General features: G+C 43.8%; 1 protein-coding gene across 2 annotated transcripts in view; it reads right to left on the reverse strand.

Annotated features, from left to right (window-relative positions):
* Positions 1 to 17,103, reverse strand: part of MTCL3 (MTCL family member 3) — a 34,044-nt gene extending 16,941 nt beyond the window's left edge. Inside the window, exons 1-4 of one of the 2 annotated variants that reach the window (XM_080666425.1) lie at positions 16,973 to 17,103; positions 13,883 to 15,111; positions 13,211 to 13,435; positions 11,412 to 11,570 (exon numbers count right to left, since the gene is read on the reverse strand). In XM_080666425.1, the coding sequence (XP_080522551.1) occupies positions 11,412 to 11,570; positions 13,211 to 13,435; positions 13,883 to 15,022 (1,524 nt within the window). In that variant the 5' untranslated portion in view covers positions 15,023 to 15,111; positions 16,973 to 17,103. Of the gene's footprint in view, positions 1 to 11,411; positions 11,571 to 13,210; positions 13,436 to 13,882; positions 15,112 to 16,925 lie in introns of both variants that reach the window. The other variant, XM_080666424.1, reaches the window with a different exon arrangement.
* Positions 17,104 to 17,393: the final 290 nt, after the last annotated feature.

The raw sequence follows: 17,393 nt of genomic DNA on the forward strand, positions 1-17,393 counted from the left end.
CAGGCTGTCTGTTAGTCTTAGTCACTTAATGAGCTTCCAGCTGTAGTCCTCAGCAGGGCTTAAACTCCACAGGGTGGGGTGAAAGGGGTTCCAATGGGTAGGGCTATTGCTTCCCTTCAGGCTAATGCAGCATGGATGCAAAAGCTCTGCATGAGGAAGATGGCTTCTGCAGTACGGGGATGACTCAGCACAGGGTGCATGATTGGGGTTAGGCATGAGAACTGAAGGTGACAACACATGGGGACTAGGTATCTTTTTGGGGTGACAGAAATGTCCTAAAATTTTATTATAGAGATGGTTACACAATGACACATTTACTAAAATCCATTAAATTGTACATTAAAACAAGTGAATTTATGGTATGTACATTATTCTTCAATAAGGCTGTTAAAATTTTTTGGATCAGTATAAAGAAATATTTGGCTAAAGAGAAAGAAAAAAAATAAAAAGTATATGTCTAAACTTATTTACTCTGAAAAACAGAAGGCAGCTTTAGAAAATATTATATTCTTAATAAGGTATAAATATGGCCACTAGTCACTAAAAATAGAATGTCATAGAGGAAATTAAGCTCTGAAGAACAGAGAGCTGTTGGAAATACGAAAACTCACAAAGAACACTAAAATTCAATGCAAGAATTAAATTTTGCACTGGTCTTTAAAGAGCACAACTGACATGGCAAAAAAATTAAATTAATTCAGTGATATTGAGAACAACTTGAGAAATTGTCCAAGGACACAGGTGAAAAGGATAAAAGAAAGGCAAAGGATAAGAAGATAGTAGTAAGGAGTACAAAGTGAAGAAAATCTAAGAAGGAAGAATAGAGCACATATGATTATCAAGCCTATACTACAAAAAAGCTCCTCTGAGATTATTAATTAATAAATGTTAATTTTCAGATTAAAAGGTCTATGTGTTCTGGACATATTATAAACAAAGACATCACCTAGATATGCTTCGGCAAAATATTTAAACTACCTATTCTCCTTTAGCTACCCAAAGGCATTCCTGCCCCTTCTCTGTCATTCTCTATGCTTCAGGAAGCTGACCTCTGTGTACTGTTTTACCCAGCATCCCTCCTCTACTAGTTGCCTCCCAGCTGGGTTTGGCCAGTAGAAGACACTGGCAGAAATGCAGAGGGATAAAAGGTAGGAGAAAAGTTCAGGGTATTTCTCCTCACTTCCTCACTTTTTCACCATATCTTAACAGTAGCTAAGACCCCTCCAGATGACAGCTCCTATTGGCTGGACCTTCCTCCAGACTTCCAGCTTTCAATGGCCCCTATTACACTATTTCCTCAGCAGTGTCTTCATCTCTAGAGATGGTGATGGTTTCCTTGAAAAATAATACTTTCCATACAACAGATCCTTCTAAATTCACACAGATGGCTACCACTTGATAAAGGTCTATGAAAATCTCTTCTTCCATGTGCAAGGAGGCAGTGGGTAAAACCACATACCAACTTAGTAGTAGCTCACCACGCACTTAAATAGAATAACCAGTTATGCTAATTATTTCTACTATTTTTCAAGGTTCTTAGCCAATGTAATGGTAAGAACACTTACTTTGTAAAGGAAAGAAAAATAATGTAGTTAATTTTATTAGCCACTTACCACTATGATTAATTGGTCAGAATAATTGAAAGTAATAGAACTTGCCAGAAGATGAACATAGAATAGTTTGAATTTTTAATTTTAAGCGCTTCTGAGTTGAACCTTGCTGAATACAAATGGTTCCATTAAGTGAAATATATAAGTATGAAATGGAAAATGTCAGGAGAGAAACTAACTGACATCTTTGAGAGCTTGTTTGGAGGTCCTAGCAGGGGAGCGCAGCTACTCGTATACCCTTGACCGAAGACCGGTCCTCTCCTCTGGGGGGAAGGTCATCCTCTTTGACCCAGTGCGCAGCTTCGGGAGGGACGCACATGGATCGGTGAGGGAGGAGGGGGACACCCGCCTAGCCAGCCAGATCAGCCGAATCAACCCTGGCGATCAATGGGGTGACAGATGTCGCAGCCAGATTGTCCTCACATCCTAAAGGATATCTTTAAACGTCATCTTCAAATGTCATTTACAATCTGAGTAAAGATCAGTTTAACTGGCCCTGAAACGTAAAAAATGGAATTTGAATGGAGATATCAAATAAGTGATTGTATTTCCATTAAAATGAAATCAAGTCTAAAATCTTCAAGATACAATTAAATTTTCAATTTGGAAAATACTAAAATTGCATGTTATATTTGCTCAAATGCAACGTAAGTATCAGAAAACAAAGGAACTGAATAAATTCTAATTTAAGGAGCAAAAGATGAACTCCTCTGACAGCAAGCATGGCTTCTTAACTGCTCCTCTTGCCCAAGCATTTATTGATAGTCTTTGTATGTATAACAATCTTTGCATGTGAGTTAAATAGAAATATGGTTCTTAAAGTCAGCAACCACAGACTTTAGATGTGGAGTCAAGCAAAGCTACAGAACGACCTAACGTAGCTTGTGCTTGAATACCATAGCCCTCCTATCGCTGCTAAATGTTTAAGGAGAACATTTACAGAGCAGCAAAGGAAGGAGACACACTTATCCAGCCAGATTGGAGTCCTCAGCCCCATTGATGAATGCAGGAGTAGAGGGTGCAGCTGCATTGTCTGCGCATCCTCCCAAACATATGCAAATGTGAGCCACATGGGGAAACAGTGAGAACTAAGGACATGCCTCAAGGGAGAGGGAACAGGGCAGGTGAAACAAGTTACAATGACTGACTATATAGCCAAGTAAAATGTAAAGGGGGAGCCTTGGAGTAGCTGACACTCATGGGAAGAGACAGCAGTGTTTCAAAGGCCTGTATAGAAGAACTGGAGTCCTAAACAGATAAACTTCCAATCTCATGGACTTAAAAATTCTTTCTAGGAGTGAAGTCTTAGTTAGCTAAACTAGAGCATTGAGGGAATAATAACAACCACAGCAATAACATTTGAAATCTACATTGTACCTTACAGGTTATAAAGCACTTTCACACATACTATTTCGTATTATCTTTGTGAATACACTGGATAAAGAAAATATTTATTTTCCTTTAAGAAGTGATTAAATTGAGAGTCAGATATTAAGTGACCTATCTGAAAAACACAGGGGACAGAGTCAACAGACCTGAAAATATTTTTCTAGTTCTATGTTTCTAGGTTGTTGTTGTTGTTGTTTGTTTGTTTTTTGTTTTTCCCAAAGAGCTGCTTTTTGTGAGATAAAACAGTTTTTTCCTATAGGCACCTTAGCAGTCTCAGAGCATTCCCTGCATGTGTGCTAGAGATACAGAACTTGGAGATTCTCAGAATATTGAGGTCCCTAAAGAGGGCAGGTCAGTTGTGGGTCAGGAAGAATATGGAAGTGGCTGTGGAAGGGGCAGCCCCAGTCCCTGCAGGGAGGTTGTGCAGCACTGGCCAGTGGAGACCATGGGCTTGGAGGCAGACAGATGGTTGTGGAGACAGCCTGCTACTCCTGATATTAACCTTCCTGCGTCTCCGGGGTTCATCTCGAAAATGAAACCATTAACAACATAATTATACATACAGAATCTGGCACAGTGACAGCCTTCTAATTAGCACTTAACACATGGTTATCAAGCAACTGCAGCCCTGGGGTAACTTTTCATATCTCTTCAGCCAAATTAACTGCTGAATTGACTCTCCCAAACATTGAAGATTTAAAGCAAATCCAGTTGAATGTCTTTGGAATGACAGCATCTGCAGTCCTCTCTCGGCTGAACCTGCATTTCACGTGGAAGCTAAATTGCAGAGTGTCAGGGTGTCAGAAGCGTCCCTTGTTCTTAGACTCCTATCCTTCCCCTTCCCAAGAAGTCCACAAGAGCTTGTTGCAGGGAAGACACGTTGCTTCTGGGGAATAACTAGAGTCTGAGAGAAGCAAGGTGGAGGACTGGAAGTTTCTATTGGGAAGAAAGTCTCAGGAGACATCTAATTCTGGAAGCGTGGCGAGTTACTCATTGGCTTCCTTCTCATTTTGTTTGCATTGCACTGAGCACCCTAGAAAGAGGCCTGGTGCTGAGTCATGCTTCTCATTCTCTGCAAAAGATGGTCTGAAACACCTCTCCCAACTTCCATTCATTCTCTCATTCAAAATTAGTTACTGTTTATCAATCTTGTGTCAACAAGTTCTGTTGTTGTGGACACAGTGATGAATAAGATAGATTCAGTCCTTACTCTCAGGGAGTTCAGTGCAGGGCGAAAAATATATGCAAATCAAATAACAGTTTTTACAATTCCTATATAACAAAAGCCTAATATGCTAAGTGTCCGGTCAGAGGGTCAGCCATTCAACCAATCAAAGCGTAATATGCTAACGATATGCTAAGGTCGCTCAACCACTTGCTATGATGTGCACTGACCACCAGGGAGCAGATGCTCCGATGAGTAGGTTAGCTTGCTGTGGGGCGTCCGGCTGATCGGGACTGAGCAAGATGGGCTGGACACGCCCTGGAGCCCTCCGGCAGTCCCTCCCCAGCTGGCCAACCTCACACGTTTCTCCCCGATCATGCACTGGTGGGGTCCCTCAGGCTGGCCTGCGCCCTCTCACAATTCGGGACCCCACAGGGGATGTTGGAGAGCCAGTTTTGGCCCAATCCCACAGGCCAGGCCGAGGGACCCCACTGGTGCATGAATTTGTGCACGGGGCCTCTAGTGTTACAGAAGAATGTATCTAATTACTACATGCCAGCCATGAACTGGTGTTGAGTGATCAAATCAGGTATGGCCCTGTCCTCATATCAAAGTATTCAGTACAGTGATGCAAATGTACAACCTGTACAAAGCTGTCTTATCTATAAAAAAGTAATTAACCCGAGGTCAGGGACTTTTCTCATGGTGACACTTACTGTTATCCCCTTACAAACACTATCTATCATCTATCTATCTATCTATCTATCTATCTATCTACCTACCTATCTATATTCAATAAATGTTTGCTTTAAAAGGTGACTAATATAAAGTCAAAGTTTTTGGTTTTTAGGCTCAACAAAAAGGGTGAGACAGAGAGACAAAGCTATTTGTACTGCTAAGGGGAGGCCCTTCTCTGGCAGCCAAGGGTGGCCAAGGTACAGGGGAGTGGGAGAGAATAGTGTTGTCAACTACTGCCCACCCAAAAGCTGAAAGGCACCATCACAGCCCCACCCTCAGAGTCCCTTGAGGAAGGAACTAGGTTGTTAAATGGGGGTCAGTTCTACAGGAGGTTTTTGTCGCTCACACACACAAAGGCCAGGTAACCCCAGAGAGATTCTTACCCTCTTGTAAAGACTTTCACCTTCAAAAACATCAGGGAAGTCATAGGGGTATAAAAATAAATTAAATTTCAATAGTAACAAAAAACAAATGTTTGGATATTTACTCATAACCAGCAATCCTTCCTCAGGTGCCACACCCACTACAAAGAGCCTGGTAGTGGTCCAGGGGCTGATTTCATCCCAGAGACTACACGGTTTCACCCCAGAGAACTATATAAAGTCACCTCGGAGGCTTTCTGCATGAATCAGCATGTCCAGGTGCCATCCTTCAACACTCTAGTTTATTTACTACTGGGAAAGACGCTGAATTCTTTGGAGGTCTTTGTGCCTCCTGGGGTGAAGCGCTAAGGCTACACCAAAAGTGTAGCTCTGGTTGTTGAGAAAGCTCCACCGATCCTCAGCCTAGCATACCGGGTTTTCAGTTCTGATTTTTTTCACTAAACCAGGCCTTGAATGCTGAGCAGCAGCAACAACCAGAAGCATTGTAGGTCTTTGCTAATTTATCACTCAGCATTTTTTCTTTATTACATGCCCCATCAGAACCAAATATAGTTACAATCAGTTCTTTATTTTATATAAGAAAATAAAAAGGTAATTATAAGTATGCAGGGCAAACGTTTATTAATGTTTTCTGTCTGCAAAGAGAATCTGAGTATATAGACATATATAATTTCTATAGTAAAGACCAAAATCAAAAAACGAAAAGAACAAGACCCAGAGACAGAAATTTATAGCATTAATTATTTTTTGTTCTAGAATGAAAGTTCATGGTAATAGATTGGCTGTATTAATCAAATACACAGAAAATAAATATCCTAAGATAGATGGTGCTATTGTAGTAGGCCAGTTAAGAGCCCTCTAGAGCAAAGACCAGGAAAAATTAAGAGAATCATTTTCTTTTAAGACTCTTACGTGCAAGTGAGGGATGAGACAACACAAAGAGTACAGATTCTGAAATGTGAAAGATCTAATAAACCATTCTCATCATCATCTCAGTTATTTCTTTCTCTTTTCATTTCGAAGGTCCTCTGTTGGCCATTTATTTGCTCAAATGGCTTTTACGCGATGCTTCCCCAAGCACCAGGCCTTAAAGGTGGCCTGAGAAGGCCCTCCTTCCTGAAGAGTAGAGGAGTTTCAAAGCTTTGAAAATAAAGATTCTCTCTACAGCAGCAGGACTTCATGAAGAGCAGTGACCCTCAATAAAATGAAGCAGAGACTCACCCTTCACAGATCCTCACTTTATGCTATCTGTGCCTCAGCCTGTCCTCGAATTCAAAGAGCTGGTCATACTTTCCGTAAAATAACGTCACTATGGTTGTTTGTGATGATAAAAGATAGACCATCACCTTTCCCAGGTTACATAAAGGTGAAGGCACTTTCTACTGCGAGAAAGCATGCTGCTAGTAGCCATCAGTGTTTTATAATCAGAGTGAGAATGCTATGAAGGTTCTAAGGCAGCATCCTAAGAGGTCCCTCTTGTTTGCAATTGGCAGACTATCAGCTATTTCAATACAAGCAACAAACTGCAATAAACATATTTAATTACCTCCATCCAGTCTCTGTTTAACTCTCCTTACTCCCAGGAACCTACTCCATCCTCTCAGGGGGAAGAGATAAGCAGATGGATGTGAGCAGTTGCACCGAACGTTGGGCAACCACCAGCCCTGAGAGCAATTGGTCAACACCCTTGAAGCCAGTTAAACCCTCAGTAAATGGTTTCCAACTCCAACAGATGGGCTGTTGGTCCCAGTTGTGCTATTCAACATCTATATGACTCCATATAAGAAACTAAAATCTGGGAGTTGGAGGATTGCTTCTCTCTAATATATTCTATTTAATATTCTATGATCTTACTCCATAACTAGTATCTTCTCTTCATAATGGAAAGCTTGGCCTGGGTCTATCTTCTCCCCTGGTAGAATGCCACAAAGGAATGACAGTCGTCTGGTTAACACTCACCAAGGATTTGAATATGTTTTCATTGTACAACCAAGGAAGCAGATGATTAAATGAAGTCGTTACAATCAGATAGGGACAAGTTACACTCCTACCCTACAAAGTGAGGCACTTATTACTAAATTCAGTTTTAATATTTATGTTCTTGGAGGGCAACAAAATTACAATTACAAAAATCTTATTTAAATGAAACATTTCTGATTTCTAAACATATTTTTAAACTACTTTTACTAGTTCTGACACTTTTCTGAACATTAAAAAGGTCAACCTCACATGAATTATTATAGAACTTTCTTACCAGGATATTTTTCATTTCCCTTATATTACATTTAGAATCCCTCAAATTTTTATTTCCCATTCTCTTGCCCTTCCTCTCTATTTCTGCCACTCCCACCATCTTCTCTAACTGTAAATGCTATTTCAGAGCCCATCTTTTTTTAAAAAAATATATTTTATTGATTTTTACAGAGAGGAAAGGAGAGGGATAGAGAGTTAGAAACATTGATGAGAGAGAAACATCTATCAGCTGCCTCCTGCACAGCCCCTACTGGGGATGTGCCCGCAACCAAGGTACATGCCCTTGACCAGAATCGAACCTGGGACCCTTCAGTCCGCAGGCCGACACTCTATCCACTGAGCCAAACCAGTTTGGGCAAGAGCCCATCTTTTTAATCAAAGGTTAACTTTAAAATCTGATGTGCTGCATACCTGGGTTTTGTTTTTCTTCTTTAAGGGTCTTCATCTTTATTTGGTTTTATGACATCCATCTTCCATGGAGATAAGCGCTCACTCAAATATTAAATGCACAAAATCATACAACATCACTGTGCATACCTGTTCTTAAAATTCCTTACACTTTTACTGTTGTAGTCTCCAATCAGGGATTGGAATTTTGGCTTTTATAACTCCAAGGAGAAAGCAAATTACCCCTTGGGCAGGAACATATATACCTACACTATTTGGTGCTGCAAGAGTGTTTTCCTAATCCAGAGTTAGAGCCCTGGAAGAGGAAATAGTCATTGGAAAGGGTGTGAGGAACAGAATCAAGGACGCTGATTCTGAATCACCATGATTCTCCTGAGGACATTCCCAGGTTCCAGCCCTTCTTCCCAGTAGCCAGGTTATTTTGGCTTTTATGTTAAGACTAGAGGCCTGGTGCATGAAATTCGTGCACAGGGGAGAAGGGGGGTCCCCTCAGCCCAGCCTGTACCCTCTCCAATCCGGGATCCCTCAGGGGATGTCCGACTGCCTGTTTGGGATGTCCGATCGGCAGTCGGACATCCCTCTCACAATCCTGGACCGCTGGCTCCTAATCACTCACCTGTCTGCCTGCCTGGTCGCCTTTAACTGCCCCCGCTGCTGGCCTGATCGCCCCTCACTGCCTCTGCATGCCAGCTTGATCGCCCCTAATTCCCGCCCCCCCAGCCTGGTCACCCCTTACTGCCCCCCTGCCAGCCTGGTCGCCCCAAACTGCACCCCCACCCCTGCCAGCCTGGTCACCCCTAACTGCCCCCCTGCTGGCCTGGTCACCTTACTGCCCCCCTGCTGGCCTGGTTGCCTCTCATGGCCCCCCTGCTGGCCTAGTCGCCCCACACAGCCTGCTTGTTCAGTCATTTGGTCGTCCCTCACTAACCCCCCTGCCGGCCTGGTTGTAGGCAGCCATCTTGTGAGAGCATGAGGGTTAATTTGCACATTACCTCTTTATTATATAGGATGGGAGTGGTCCTACCTGTCTGGCTAGTAGACAGCCAGTTTATAGGCATTTTCCCTTTTCCTGGACATAGGATGAAAATCAGAAAGCCCTGATACCATCCTTAAAGCCAGCTTTCTAGATATCCACTTGAAAAACATTCACATGATACCAAATCACCAGGTGTTTCTCTTTTATCCTTGGTAATCAAATGAAGTTTGTTTTGACTTGAATGTTTTTAATTGTACAAACAAAGAATATGGGATAAGGCAAGTAAGGTATACCATAGAATGAAGCTAAAATGAAACTAACAGTGAACTTTCTCTTTGCTTGCCCATAAGAAGGTATTTAACAGCTACTGTTCTGGGTTGAATTGTGTCCTCACAATTCATATTTTGAAGTCCTAACCCCAAATACCTCAGCATGTGACCTTATTTGGAGATAGGTTCTTTATAGGGGCAATCAAGCTACAATGAGGTCATCAGGGTGGGCCCTAATCCAATATGATTGGTGTCCTTATAAGAAGGGGAAATTTAGACACAGGCAGCTACAGAGAGAATGCCATGTGAAAGGGGAGACAGTAATCTACAAGCCAAAAGAAGAGGTCTGAAACAGATCCTTCCTTCACAGCCCTCAGAAGGAGTCACCACCCCCTTGATTTTGAATTTATTGCCTCCAGAACTGTGAGAAAATAGATTTCTATTGTTTAAGCCATCCAGTTTGTGATACCTCATAACAGCAGCCCTACCAAACTAACACAACTACCTACTTTATTCTTTTCCTGGAAATTAAACTGTCGATTTTTATAAATTTCAACTGTACATTACTGTTGAAGAAACACATATCTATTCCATTTCACATTTGATCTCTTAACTTTAGAAAAAAAAAAATCTATGCTGCTCTTTAATTATAATGTCCTGGATTTCATGATAAAATCTACGGTAGCCACAGGAGATGTTGAGAATCCTAGAAAATAACATTTCACAGCTGAATAAACAGAAGTCACCCAGTTAGTTACCAGTGAAGATAGTCACCTGGCTCCCAGGCTCCATGATTTTCTACAGTAGCACACAGCCACCTCAGGTATTAGTCAAGAACTGTATGTCATCAAAATGTCATGTTAGAAATGTTTAAAGTCAGGATAGTATAAGACTAAGCAGAGACTTAGATCACAAAAGAGTTTACCCCACTGAAACAGTTTTCTACAATTCCTGACACATATTCTTAATCAGACTATTGATAATTTCACTGTTACACGGAAGATACACTTTTATACCATTTTGAGATAAGCACAGCAAATGGAAAACTGCATATCTCAGTTAGTCCATGGAAAGATTAAGATTTTCATTTCAAATCTGCATATTTAGCCCTGACGGGTTTGGCTCAGTGGATAGAGCGTCAGCCTGCGAACTCAAGGGTCCCAGGTTCGATTCCGGTCAAGGGCATGTACCTTGGTTGCGGGCACATCCCCAGTAGGGGGTGTGCAGGAGGCAGCTGATTGATGTTTCCCTCTCATCAATGTTTTTAACTCTCTCTCCCTCTCCTTTCCTCTCTGTAAAAAAATCAATAAAAGAAAATATTTGAAAAAAAATCTGCATATTTAAGCACAGAAAAATGTTCAGAAGACCATTTATGTAATTTGGTGATTCTCAATGGTTTTCACAAGTCATACTGAATCTCTGAGGCTGTTTTAAAAAATATTATTTTAACTCAAGTTGTTACTTATTACAAAGCTAGTTATTTACTGATAGGCCTTTTCTGGTTGTTTTTTTTCTCTTTCAATTATTTCCTTTGATGTTGAGTTTTTTGAGAAGATTCAGGGACACATGGTAGGAATCTTGAAATAGCTGATGTGGAAGAGAAATCTGACTCTTCTACCAATTAAATAGATTTCAACTCAAACAAAGAAAACCTTTAAACAGAGGTATGCTGTGATAGAATTAGCTGCTGTAGCAGATATTTTAAGGGCCAGTCACTGCTGATGCCTAAGCATTAGACCATTTGGAGACTGTTATAAAAAGAATACAAGCAATGATTAGATCAGATAGATTAGATTGTATTATATTAGATTAAATGGACTGTATGGCCATTTTCATCCTAAAAGTGCATGGTTCTATAAACTCAGTAGTAATATTATAAAACCAGTTCTTCCCCTCCGCTAACACAAGGCTTATTCCTTAATATGCTTGACACCCTTTGTGTTTGGAATAGCTATGTAATTTATTTCATTAACATATGTTTAGATGACACAGGCTGGAACATCAGTCACAGCTCATATATATCAAGTAAGGGGAAGGGCTGAAGTCAAATTCTCATTTATTAGTACAAACTCATCTATCTGCTATTATATTGGGTGAGGGCAACAAACTGTCTTATAATCATGAAAAAATAAAAATATTTTAACAATCATATTAGTCCTTGGAATTCTTTTCTAAAGAGCTAAAAACAATTAGCACAGCATGAAATCATGGAACACTAACCTCCTTCATTTTTTCCAGTTCATTCTGTAACGCTTGCTTTGCAATCTCCACTTCTATAAGCTGTTGCCTCAGTTTCTCGTTTTCATCTTCTGTTGTCGTTCTCTTTTCTTCCACATTTTCCAATTCATGGTGAAGCCTCACAGATACATCCTTTGCAACCTAAATTAAAGTGTGTGTAACAACAAAATATAATTAAAGACAACAAAATGTGTCGGCTAAAGTTATATTCATATTAAAAGTAGTAAGAGCCAATACTTATATGCCATATGCAGGCATTATTCCAGATGCTTTCCATATAAGCCATTCACATACAACAATCCCAAGAATAGGATGATTATAATTCCTGTTTTATAGATGGGGAACTCTAAGTCCTGGATATGTGAAGTAATACACTCAAGGTCATATAGCTAACAAGTGAGCAGGCAGTCTGGCTCTCAACTCTGTTCCCTTAACCTCTACACTACACTATAGTAATAAATGTTCAATTGTATCTATCATGTGTAGGCATTTTTGCCTCCTGTTCTAAAATTATCCTGGAAATTTTAGGGTTTGGGAAAGTGGAGCAGTCTAGTGTAGTGGCTCGGAAGCAGGCTGTGTTTGAGATGGAGTGAGGAGCCAGCCTGGCTAGCTACTAGCTGACTTACAGGGCTAGATGGAGGCTGGGCACCTAACCTGAGAAAAAGGTTCAGGGTAAGTACCTGTTAAATGATATTATTAATAATCCCTACTTTATAGTTTTTTTTTCTTGAGAAATATATGAGATAATAATATAGGGTGTTGCAAAAAATGTATACACACACTTTGAATAATTATAAAGGCAGTGTTTATTAAAATACAGTTCATTTTCAAAATTGAGCTATCCGCTGTTAAAGTGTGTATACATTTTTGGCAGACACACTGTATATATAACAATGCTTGCCACGGTGCCCAGAGCATAGTTAGTACCCAACAAAGGTTAAAATAAAAAAAGAAGAAATAATACACTGACTTTCATAAAATGTTTTCTCTAAAACAAATGTAGGACTTTCCTATCCTGAAGTTAATATAATTAAAATTATATTTTTGGTTATTCAAGGCCATGCAGAAAACAACTGACTTACAGTCAAACTGAACTAAACAGACCACACCTGCCTAAAAACGCATTTCAAAGTTGAAATTTTCTCCACTGGGGGAGATTCTGAAGAAGCGACTTCCCATTAAAAAGAATGTGAAATGTTTCTTTTACTTACTTCACTCTCCCTTTACTTCCAAAAGGGGTCTTAAGTTGGACAGTTTTCTTTTGGGGGAGTATGGAAGTACTGCAAAGGACTCCTGGAAGATAGGGGCGGGGACTTGCAGAGAGAAATCTCAAACTCCTCCCAGTGCTGTTCCTATTCAGGGCTTCAACTACTCTGCTCTTGAGCGCCTGATCCCACCTGGCCTTCACTTGCACAGCAGATTCTGGAGGCCGGCCCAAGGCCTGAGCCTGCGCTCTGCCACACCCTGGTTTCCGCCAGGAAGGGGGGCGCCCTCTTCCCACCGCCTCCATTAGAGCCACGTCACTCCCAGGAAAGAGAGCCCACATTGCTCGCTCTCTATCAGGCCTGACACACGGGGCTCTTCCCATCCACCTGTCTGTTCTTCCCTTCTCCTTCCGGGACTGATACTTGGTGGTCAGAACTGCGAATCTCCGTGTCCTCAAAGCTCTTTGCCAGCCATCACGAAGGCCTTTCAGAGTTCCCACCCGCCCCGGGCCATGGTCCCCACCCGCGCCCCTGCCGCGCGCCCCGAGTCCCCGGGCCGTCCCCCGCGCCGCAGACCTTGAGGTCCTGCTCCAGGCTGCGCAGCAGCTCCCCGTCGATCTCGCCGGTCTGCGCGTAGCGGAGCCTTTTGCGCTCGGCTTTGCGGAGGCGGTACTGCAGGATCCGGCAGTTCTTGTTGGCTCTCTCCAACTCATGGCGCATTTCCTGCAGTTGACAGGCATCCTCCTCGAAGAAACTGTCCCTCATTTCGTCCATCTCGGTCCTCAGCTCGTCGATCTCGTTCTGGGGTGACAGGCCGCGGGTCAAAATTCCCCTCGCTCCCCACCCCTCTGACACACACCGTATGCACCCCATCCCAATTCCAAATTCTCAGCGTTATTGCCCCCTCTCCAGCAGACAGGAATGACAGAGAAACTTAGCAAAACGGGCCCTCTTTAGGCCTTCTCGCGCGTTCCTACTCTATAGAGCCCTCTCCATGAAAAAGTGGGCAAACCATGGTAATTAGGGAAACGAAGGTCCAGATTTGGGTTTACATGAAAACCTAACGCTACCAATCTCTGGCTGTTTAAAAACCGGAAAAGGCCTAGGAACCCTCTCCCCTCGTTTCCTGTTCCCCTCCCTCCTTAAGGCTCCCTAACAGGTTAGCAGCCTCTCACCCTCCCCGGACACGCCCTAATCCTCCGGGGCCCACACCTCCCCTCCCCCACCGACTTCCCCCACCCTCCTCACCTTGAGAGTCTCGTTTTCCTCTCGAAGCTTCTCCATCTCCTCCTGCATTTCTTCCTGCTCCTGGCGCTGCTGCGGGTGCGGGTGCGGGTGCGGCTGCGAGGGAGGGGGCGCCACAGCCTGCAAGCCGCTGCCGCTCGCGCTGCCCTCCGCGCTCTGCTGGGGACCCTCGGCTGCCGCGGCCATTGGAAAGGAGGCAGGGACTGCAGGAGATTCGCCAATGGCAGGGGCGACGGAGACCGGGGAGTTTCGGGGGCTGCCACTGCCACCGTTCTTGGTGTGCATCTGAGCCGCGGCCGCCGCGGCCGCCGCCCGCTCTTTCTTGAGATGGAACTGGATGAGCTCAGACTGCAGACATCCTTCCTTCCAGTAGCTCCCTCCACTGTTGCTTCCCCCCACTAGGCCGCTTCCGGAGTTTCTACTGCCGGGGCCCAAGGTTTTGGCCGTGGAGGAGGATGGCGAAGGGGAGCCCCCCTCCCCGCCGCTGCCGCCCCTCTGCGGAGCTCGTACTCCTTTCCCTCGCCAACCCCTGGGCGGCGGCGGCTGCGGAGCGCCCCCCTCCCTTTCCCCAGAGCCGCCGCCGGCTCCTCCTACTTCCCCACCCCCTCCTCTTTCTTCCCCTAGCGGAGGGGGTTCCCCGAGTTTAGAAGACACGGGCTCTAGGTTCCCGGGCAGCTCCTCCGTGGGGCCAAGCCTCCGGCCGCCCACCGGGGCCAGGGTTGCCGCGGGGGCCACTTCAGCACCAGCCGCGGGCTGGACAGCTCCCGGCACAGCCCCTTTGGGAGCCGGGGGCGCCGCCTTCTCCGCCCCGCCTCCGCTTCCTCGGCTGCCGGCCCCAGGCACCGCGCGGCCCGCGGTCTTGTTGCCCTGCTGCTGCTGCTGCAGTTGCTGCTGCTGCTGCAATTGCTGCTGCTGCTGCAATTGCTGCTGCCGAACAGAATTGAGTTTAGTGCCTGCCCCCACCGGGGACCGGGTAGCTGCTGTGGTCTGTCGGACCGTATTGTCTCTCAGTCTAGCGGGTGATTGAGCACGCGGCTGCTTTCTGCTGCTGCCCTCCGGGTGCAGGCGAGCCTCGGTGGCGGTGGTGGCAGCGGAAGCTGCGGCTGTGGCAGGGGCAGCGCCCCCGGTCGGTGGCTGACTCATGGCTGTCTAGAATCTACTGGATGTAATTTAGAATGGTCCATCACCAGATCACTCTTCCCTCTTCACCACCACCAAACTTCCTTTCTAATCTGGAACAGAAACAAAAGAAGGAAAACATACAAGCTGTCTGCATTGTTATAGAGCAATGCAAGAAAAGTCCTAGAAAACGAGGTTTGGAAGGTGCTTAATAGAGGCCTTGACTTGAGGAGTTAAGATGCAGAATTGTCCATTCTCGTTTTGCCAAGGGCGGCGCTATCTCCAACCCATTCTATTAAAATGATGACGATGTGAAAGCAGCTGAGCCTTACATTCTCAAAGTAGCATGTTTTGGCAAGGGTGAGACATGGAGCCAGAAAAAGAATGGAGGGCAAGGAAGATTTTTTTAAAGAAGAGGATCAAGTCCAGAAGAAGTTTCAGAGGAAAAGGAGAGGTCTACTAGAGTTGTAAATACCCTAATTTTTCAACTATGGTTTTTCTCACCTCAAATCTGCAATTTATAGCATAATTTAGTGGAGAGAGTTCTGTTTAATTAATATTCCCAGTGTCAATTGCAGGAAAAAGGTTATGAAGGAGGTTCCTGAAGAAAATTTGCTATGGATAAATGATACTTTTCTCAATGTTCTTCTTAGTTGGAAAAATGTACCCAACTTCCTTTTTATTAGACCTAATATATATATTTTAAAAATCCATTTCATTTTCAAGAAAAATAATGGCACTAGAAATCATCTATATAGTTTAGTCATTAGCAGCTTTAAAAGGATTTTCCCTTTTAAGCGTTGGGAAATAATTTTTTTAAAACTTTTAGAAAAGTTTATTGACAGCTGTGCACAATTTCTTTAAAATACAGGTGATGGCCTTTTCTACACTTATCCAAATTTCATAGTTTTTTGAATTTTTTAGTTTTAAGTGTAATTGCTAGATAGAAAACATTTTTATTCTTAAGCATCTTCTCAGATGATATATCATAGGCAGAGTACTATTTTTCACGAGCCCAGTCCCTCCTATGGAGCCAAATTATGAGACAGGATGACCCTGCAACCAATAAGGCTGCTGCATCCTCGCTCTACATCCAGAAGGCTGCTGCATCCTAACTCATGGTGATAAGACCTATTTCTATTGTGTATTTTTTTCCAAAGAAGAAGCCATCCATGGTATTTAAAATCTGGAAAATAGCAAACCATTGCCTCCTGGGTTCTCCCTAGTGATCCAGCTAGCTAGTCAGCTAGTCAATTAGGTGCCTTTTCCTCTAAAGCACTGACAAGGGCATGACTAGGCAGAAAGTTCTGCTTTAGAAAAATCTTTCTGTTAGGAGATGAGATACTTGCTAGTTACTTCACTAGCATTTTACCTATTATTGTCTATTTTCAGTAGCATAACTTAGTCAACATGCAGTAAATCCTCATTTTATAAAGAAATATTACTGGAGGGCCTTCTCCAATTCCCTTTCTCTTCTCGGGTTCTCCTTCCAACTCAGTTTGGAAAATAATAGTGAACAAAGAAGACTTGGGGAGGGGGATAGAAGTTGTCCATCAACTTACTTTCTACTGTTCTCTTTGAGCTACATATTACCAGAATATGTGGCCTGGTTCATCTGTGCGGGTCACACTAATGTGGATCGCTCAAACAAGTTATTTTGCCAATGCAAATTTATTTTTGTTTTGAATTGGGCAGAATCACTCTGGAGCTGAGAGCCACCGGAGAACACTTAAACTCGGTCCCCAGACAGGCCTGGCCCAGGAGAAAGCTGGGCTGCCACAAGCAAAGGTAGCTGACTGCTGTCACGTGGTTCTCCCAAAGTGACAAGATGCTGTGTCTCTTCCCCGCAGAAATTACCAACCAAGCAACCCCAGAACAGCCCAAAGGAACAGTTTTAATCTCCAGGTTTATCTGCCCATTAACCTACCCTGTCTTTCATCCCCATCCCTTTAGAAATCCAGAAGAACCGCTCACTTCTCAGCAGAGGCGATGGTTGGAAGTTGATGCAAATCAGCAGCGCTTTCCTTCTGATCTTCCAGTGACCTCAGGGTTTATTGTTTTGTCCAGAGACGAGGAACGTTCAACTTCGGAGTATCATATTCGGTCTTCTGGGTAAGCAGGACTTTGGGCCCACTGGCCCCAGTTCCACACCCACTGGATTTCTCCAAACAATGGCGTTAACCTGTGGACTCGGCGGCCCCCAGAGCCGGTTACTTCCAGGCGGTCGGCGGCCGGGCTGGAGTAGCGGCTCGGAGCCCGGGACCGCGGAGGTACCAAGCCGTGCCAGACGCTCCCCAGGAAGTGCACTGATATTCATGAGCTGACCTCACCGGCTAGGCAAGGGAGGGGCGGGATTGCAGGGAAGGACACAGTAGAAGGAACCAAAGAGAGGCTA

The sequence above is a fragment of the Plecotus auritus genome (assembly GCF_963455305.1).
Source record: "Plecotus auritus genome assembly, chromosome: 4".
Lineage (NCBI taxonomy): Eukaryota > Metazoa > Chordata > Mammalia > Chiroptera > Vespertilionidae > Plecotus > Plecotus auritus.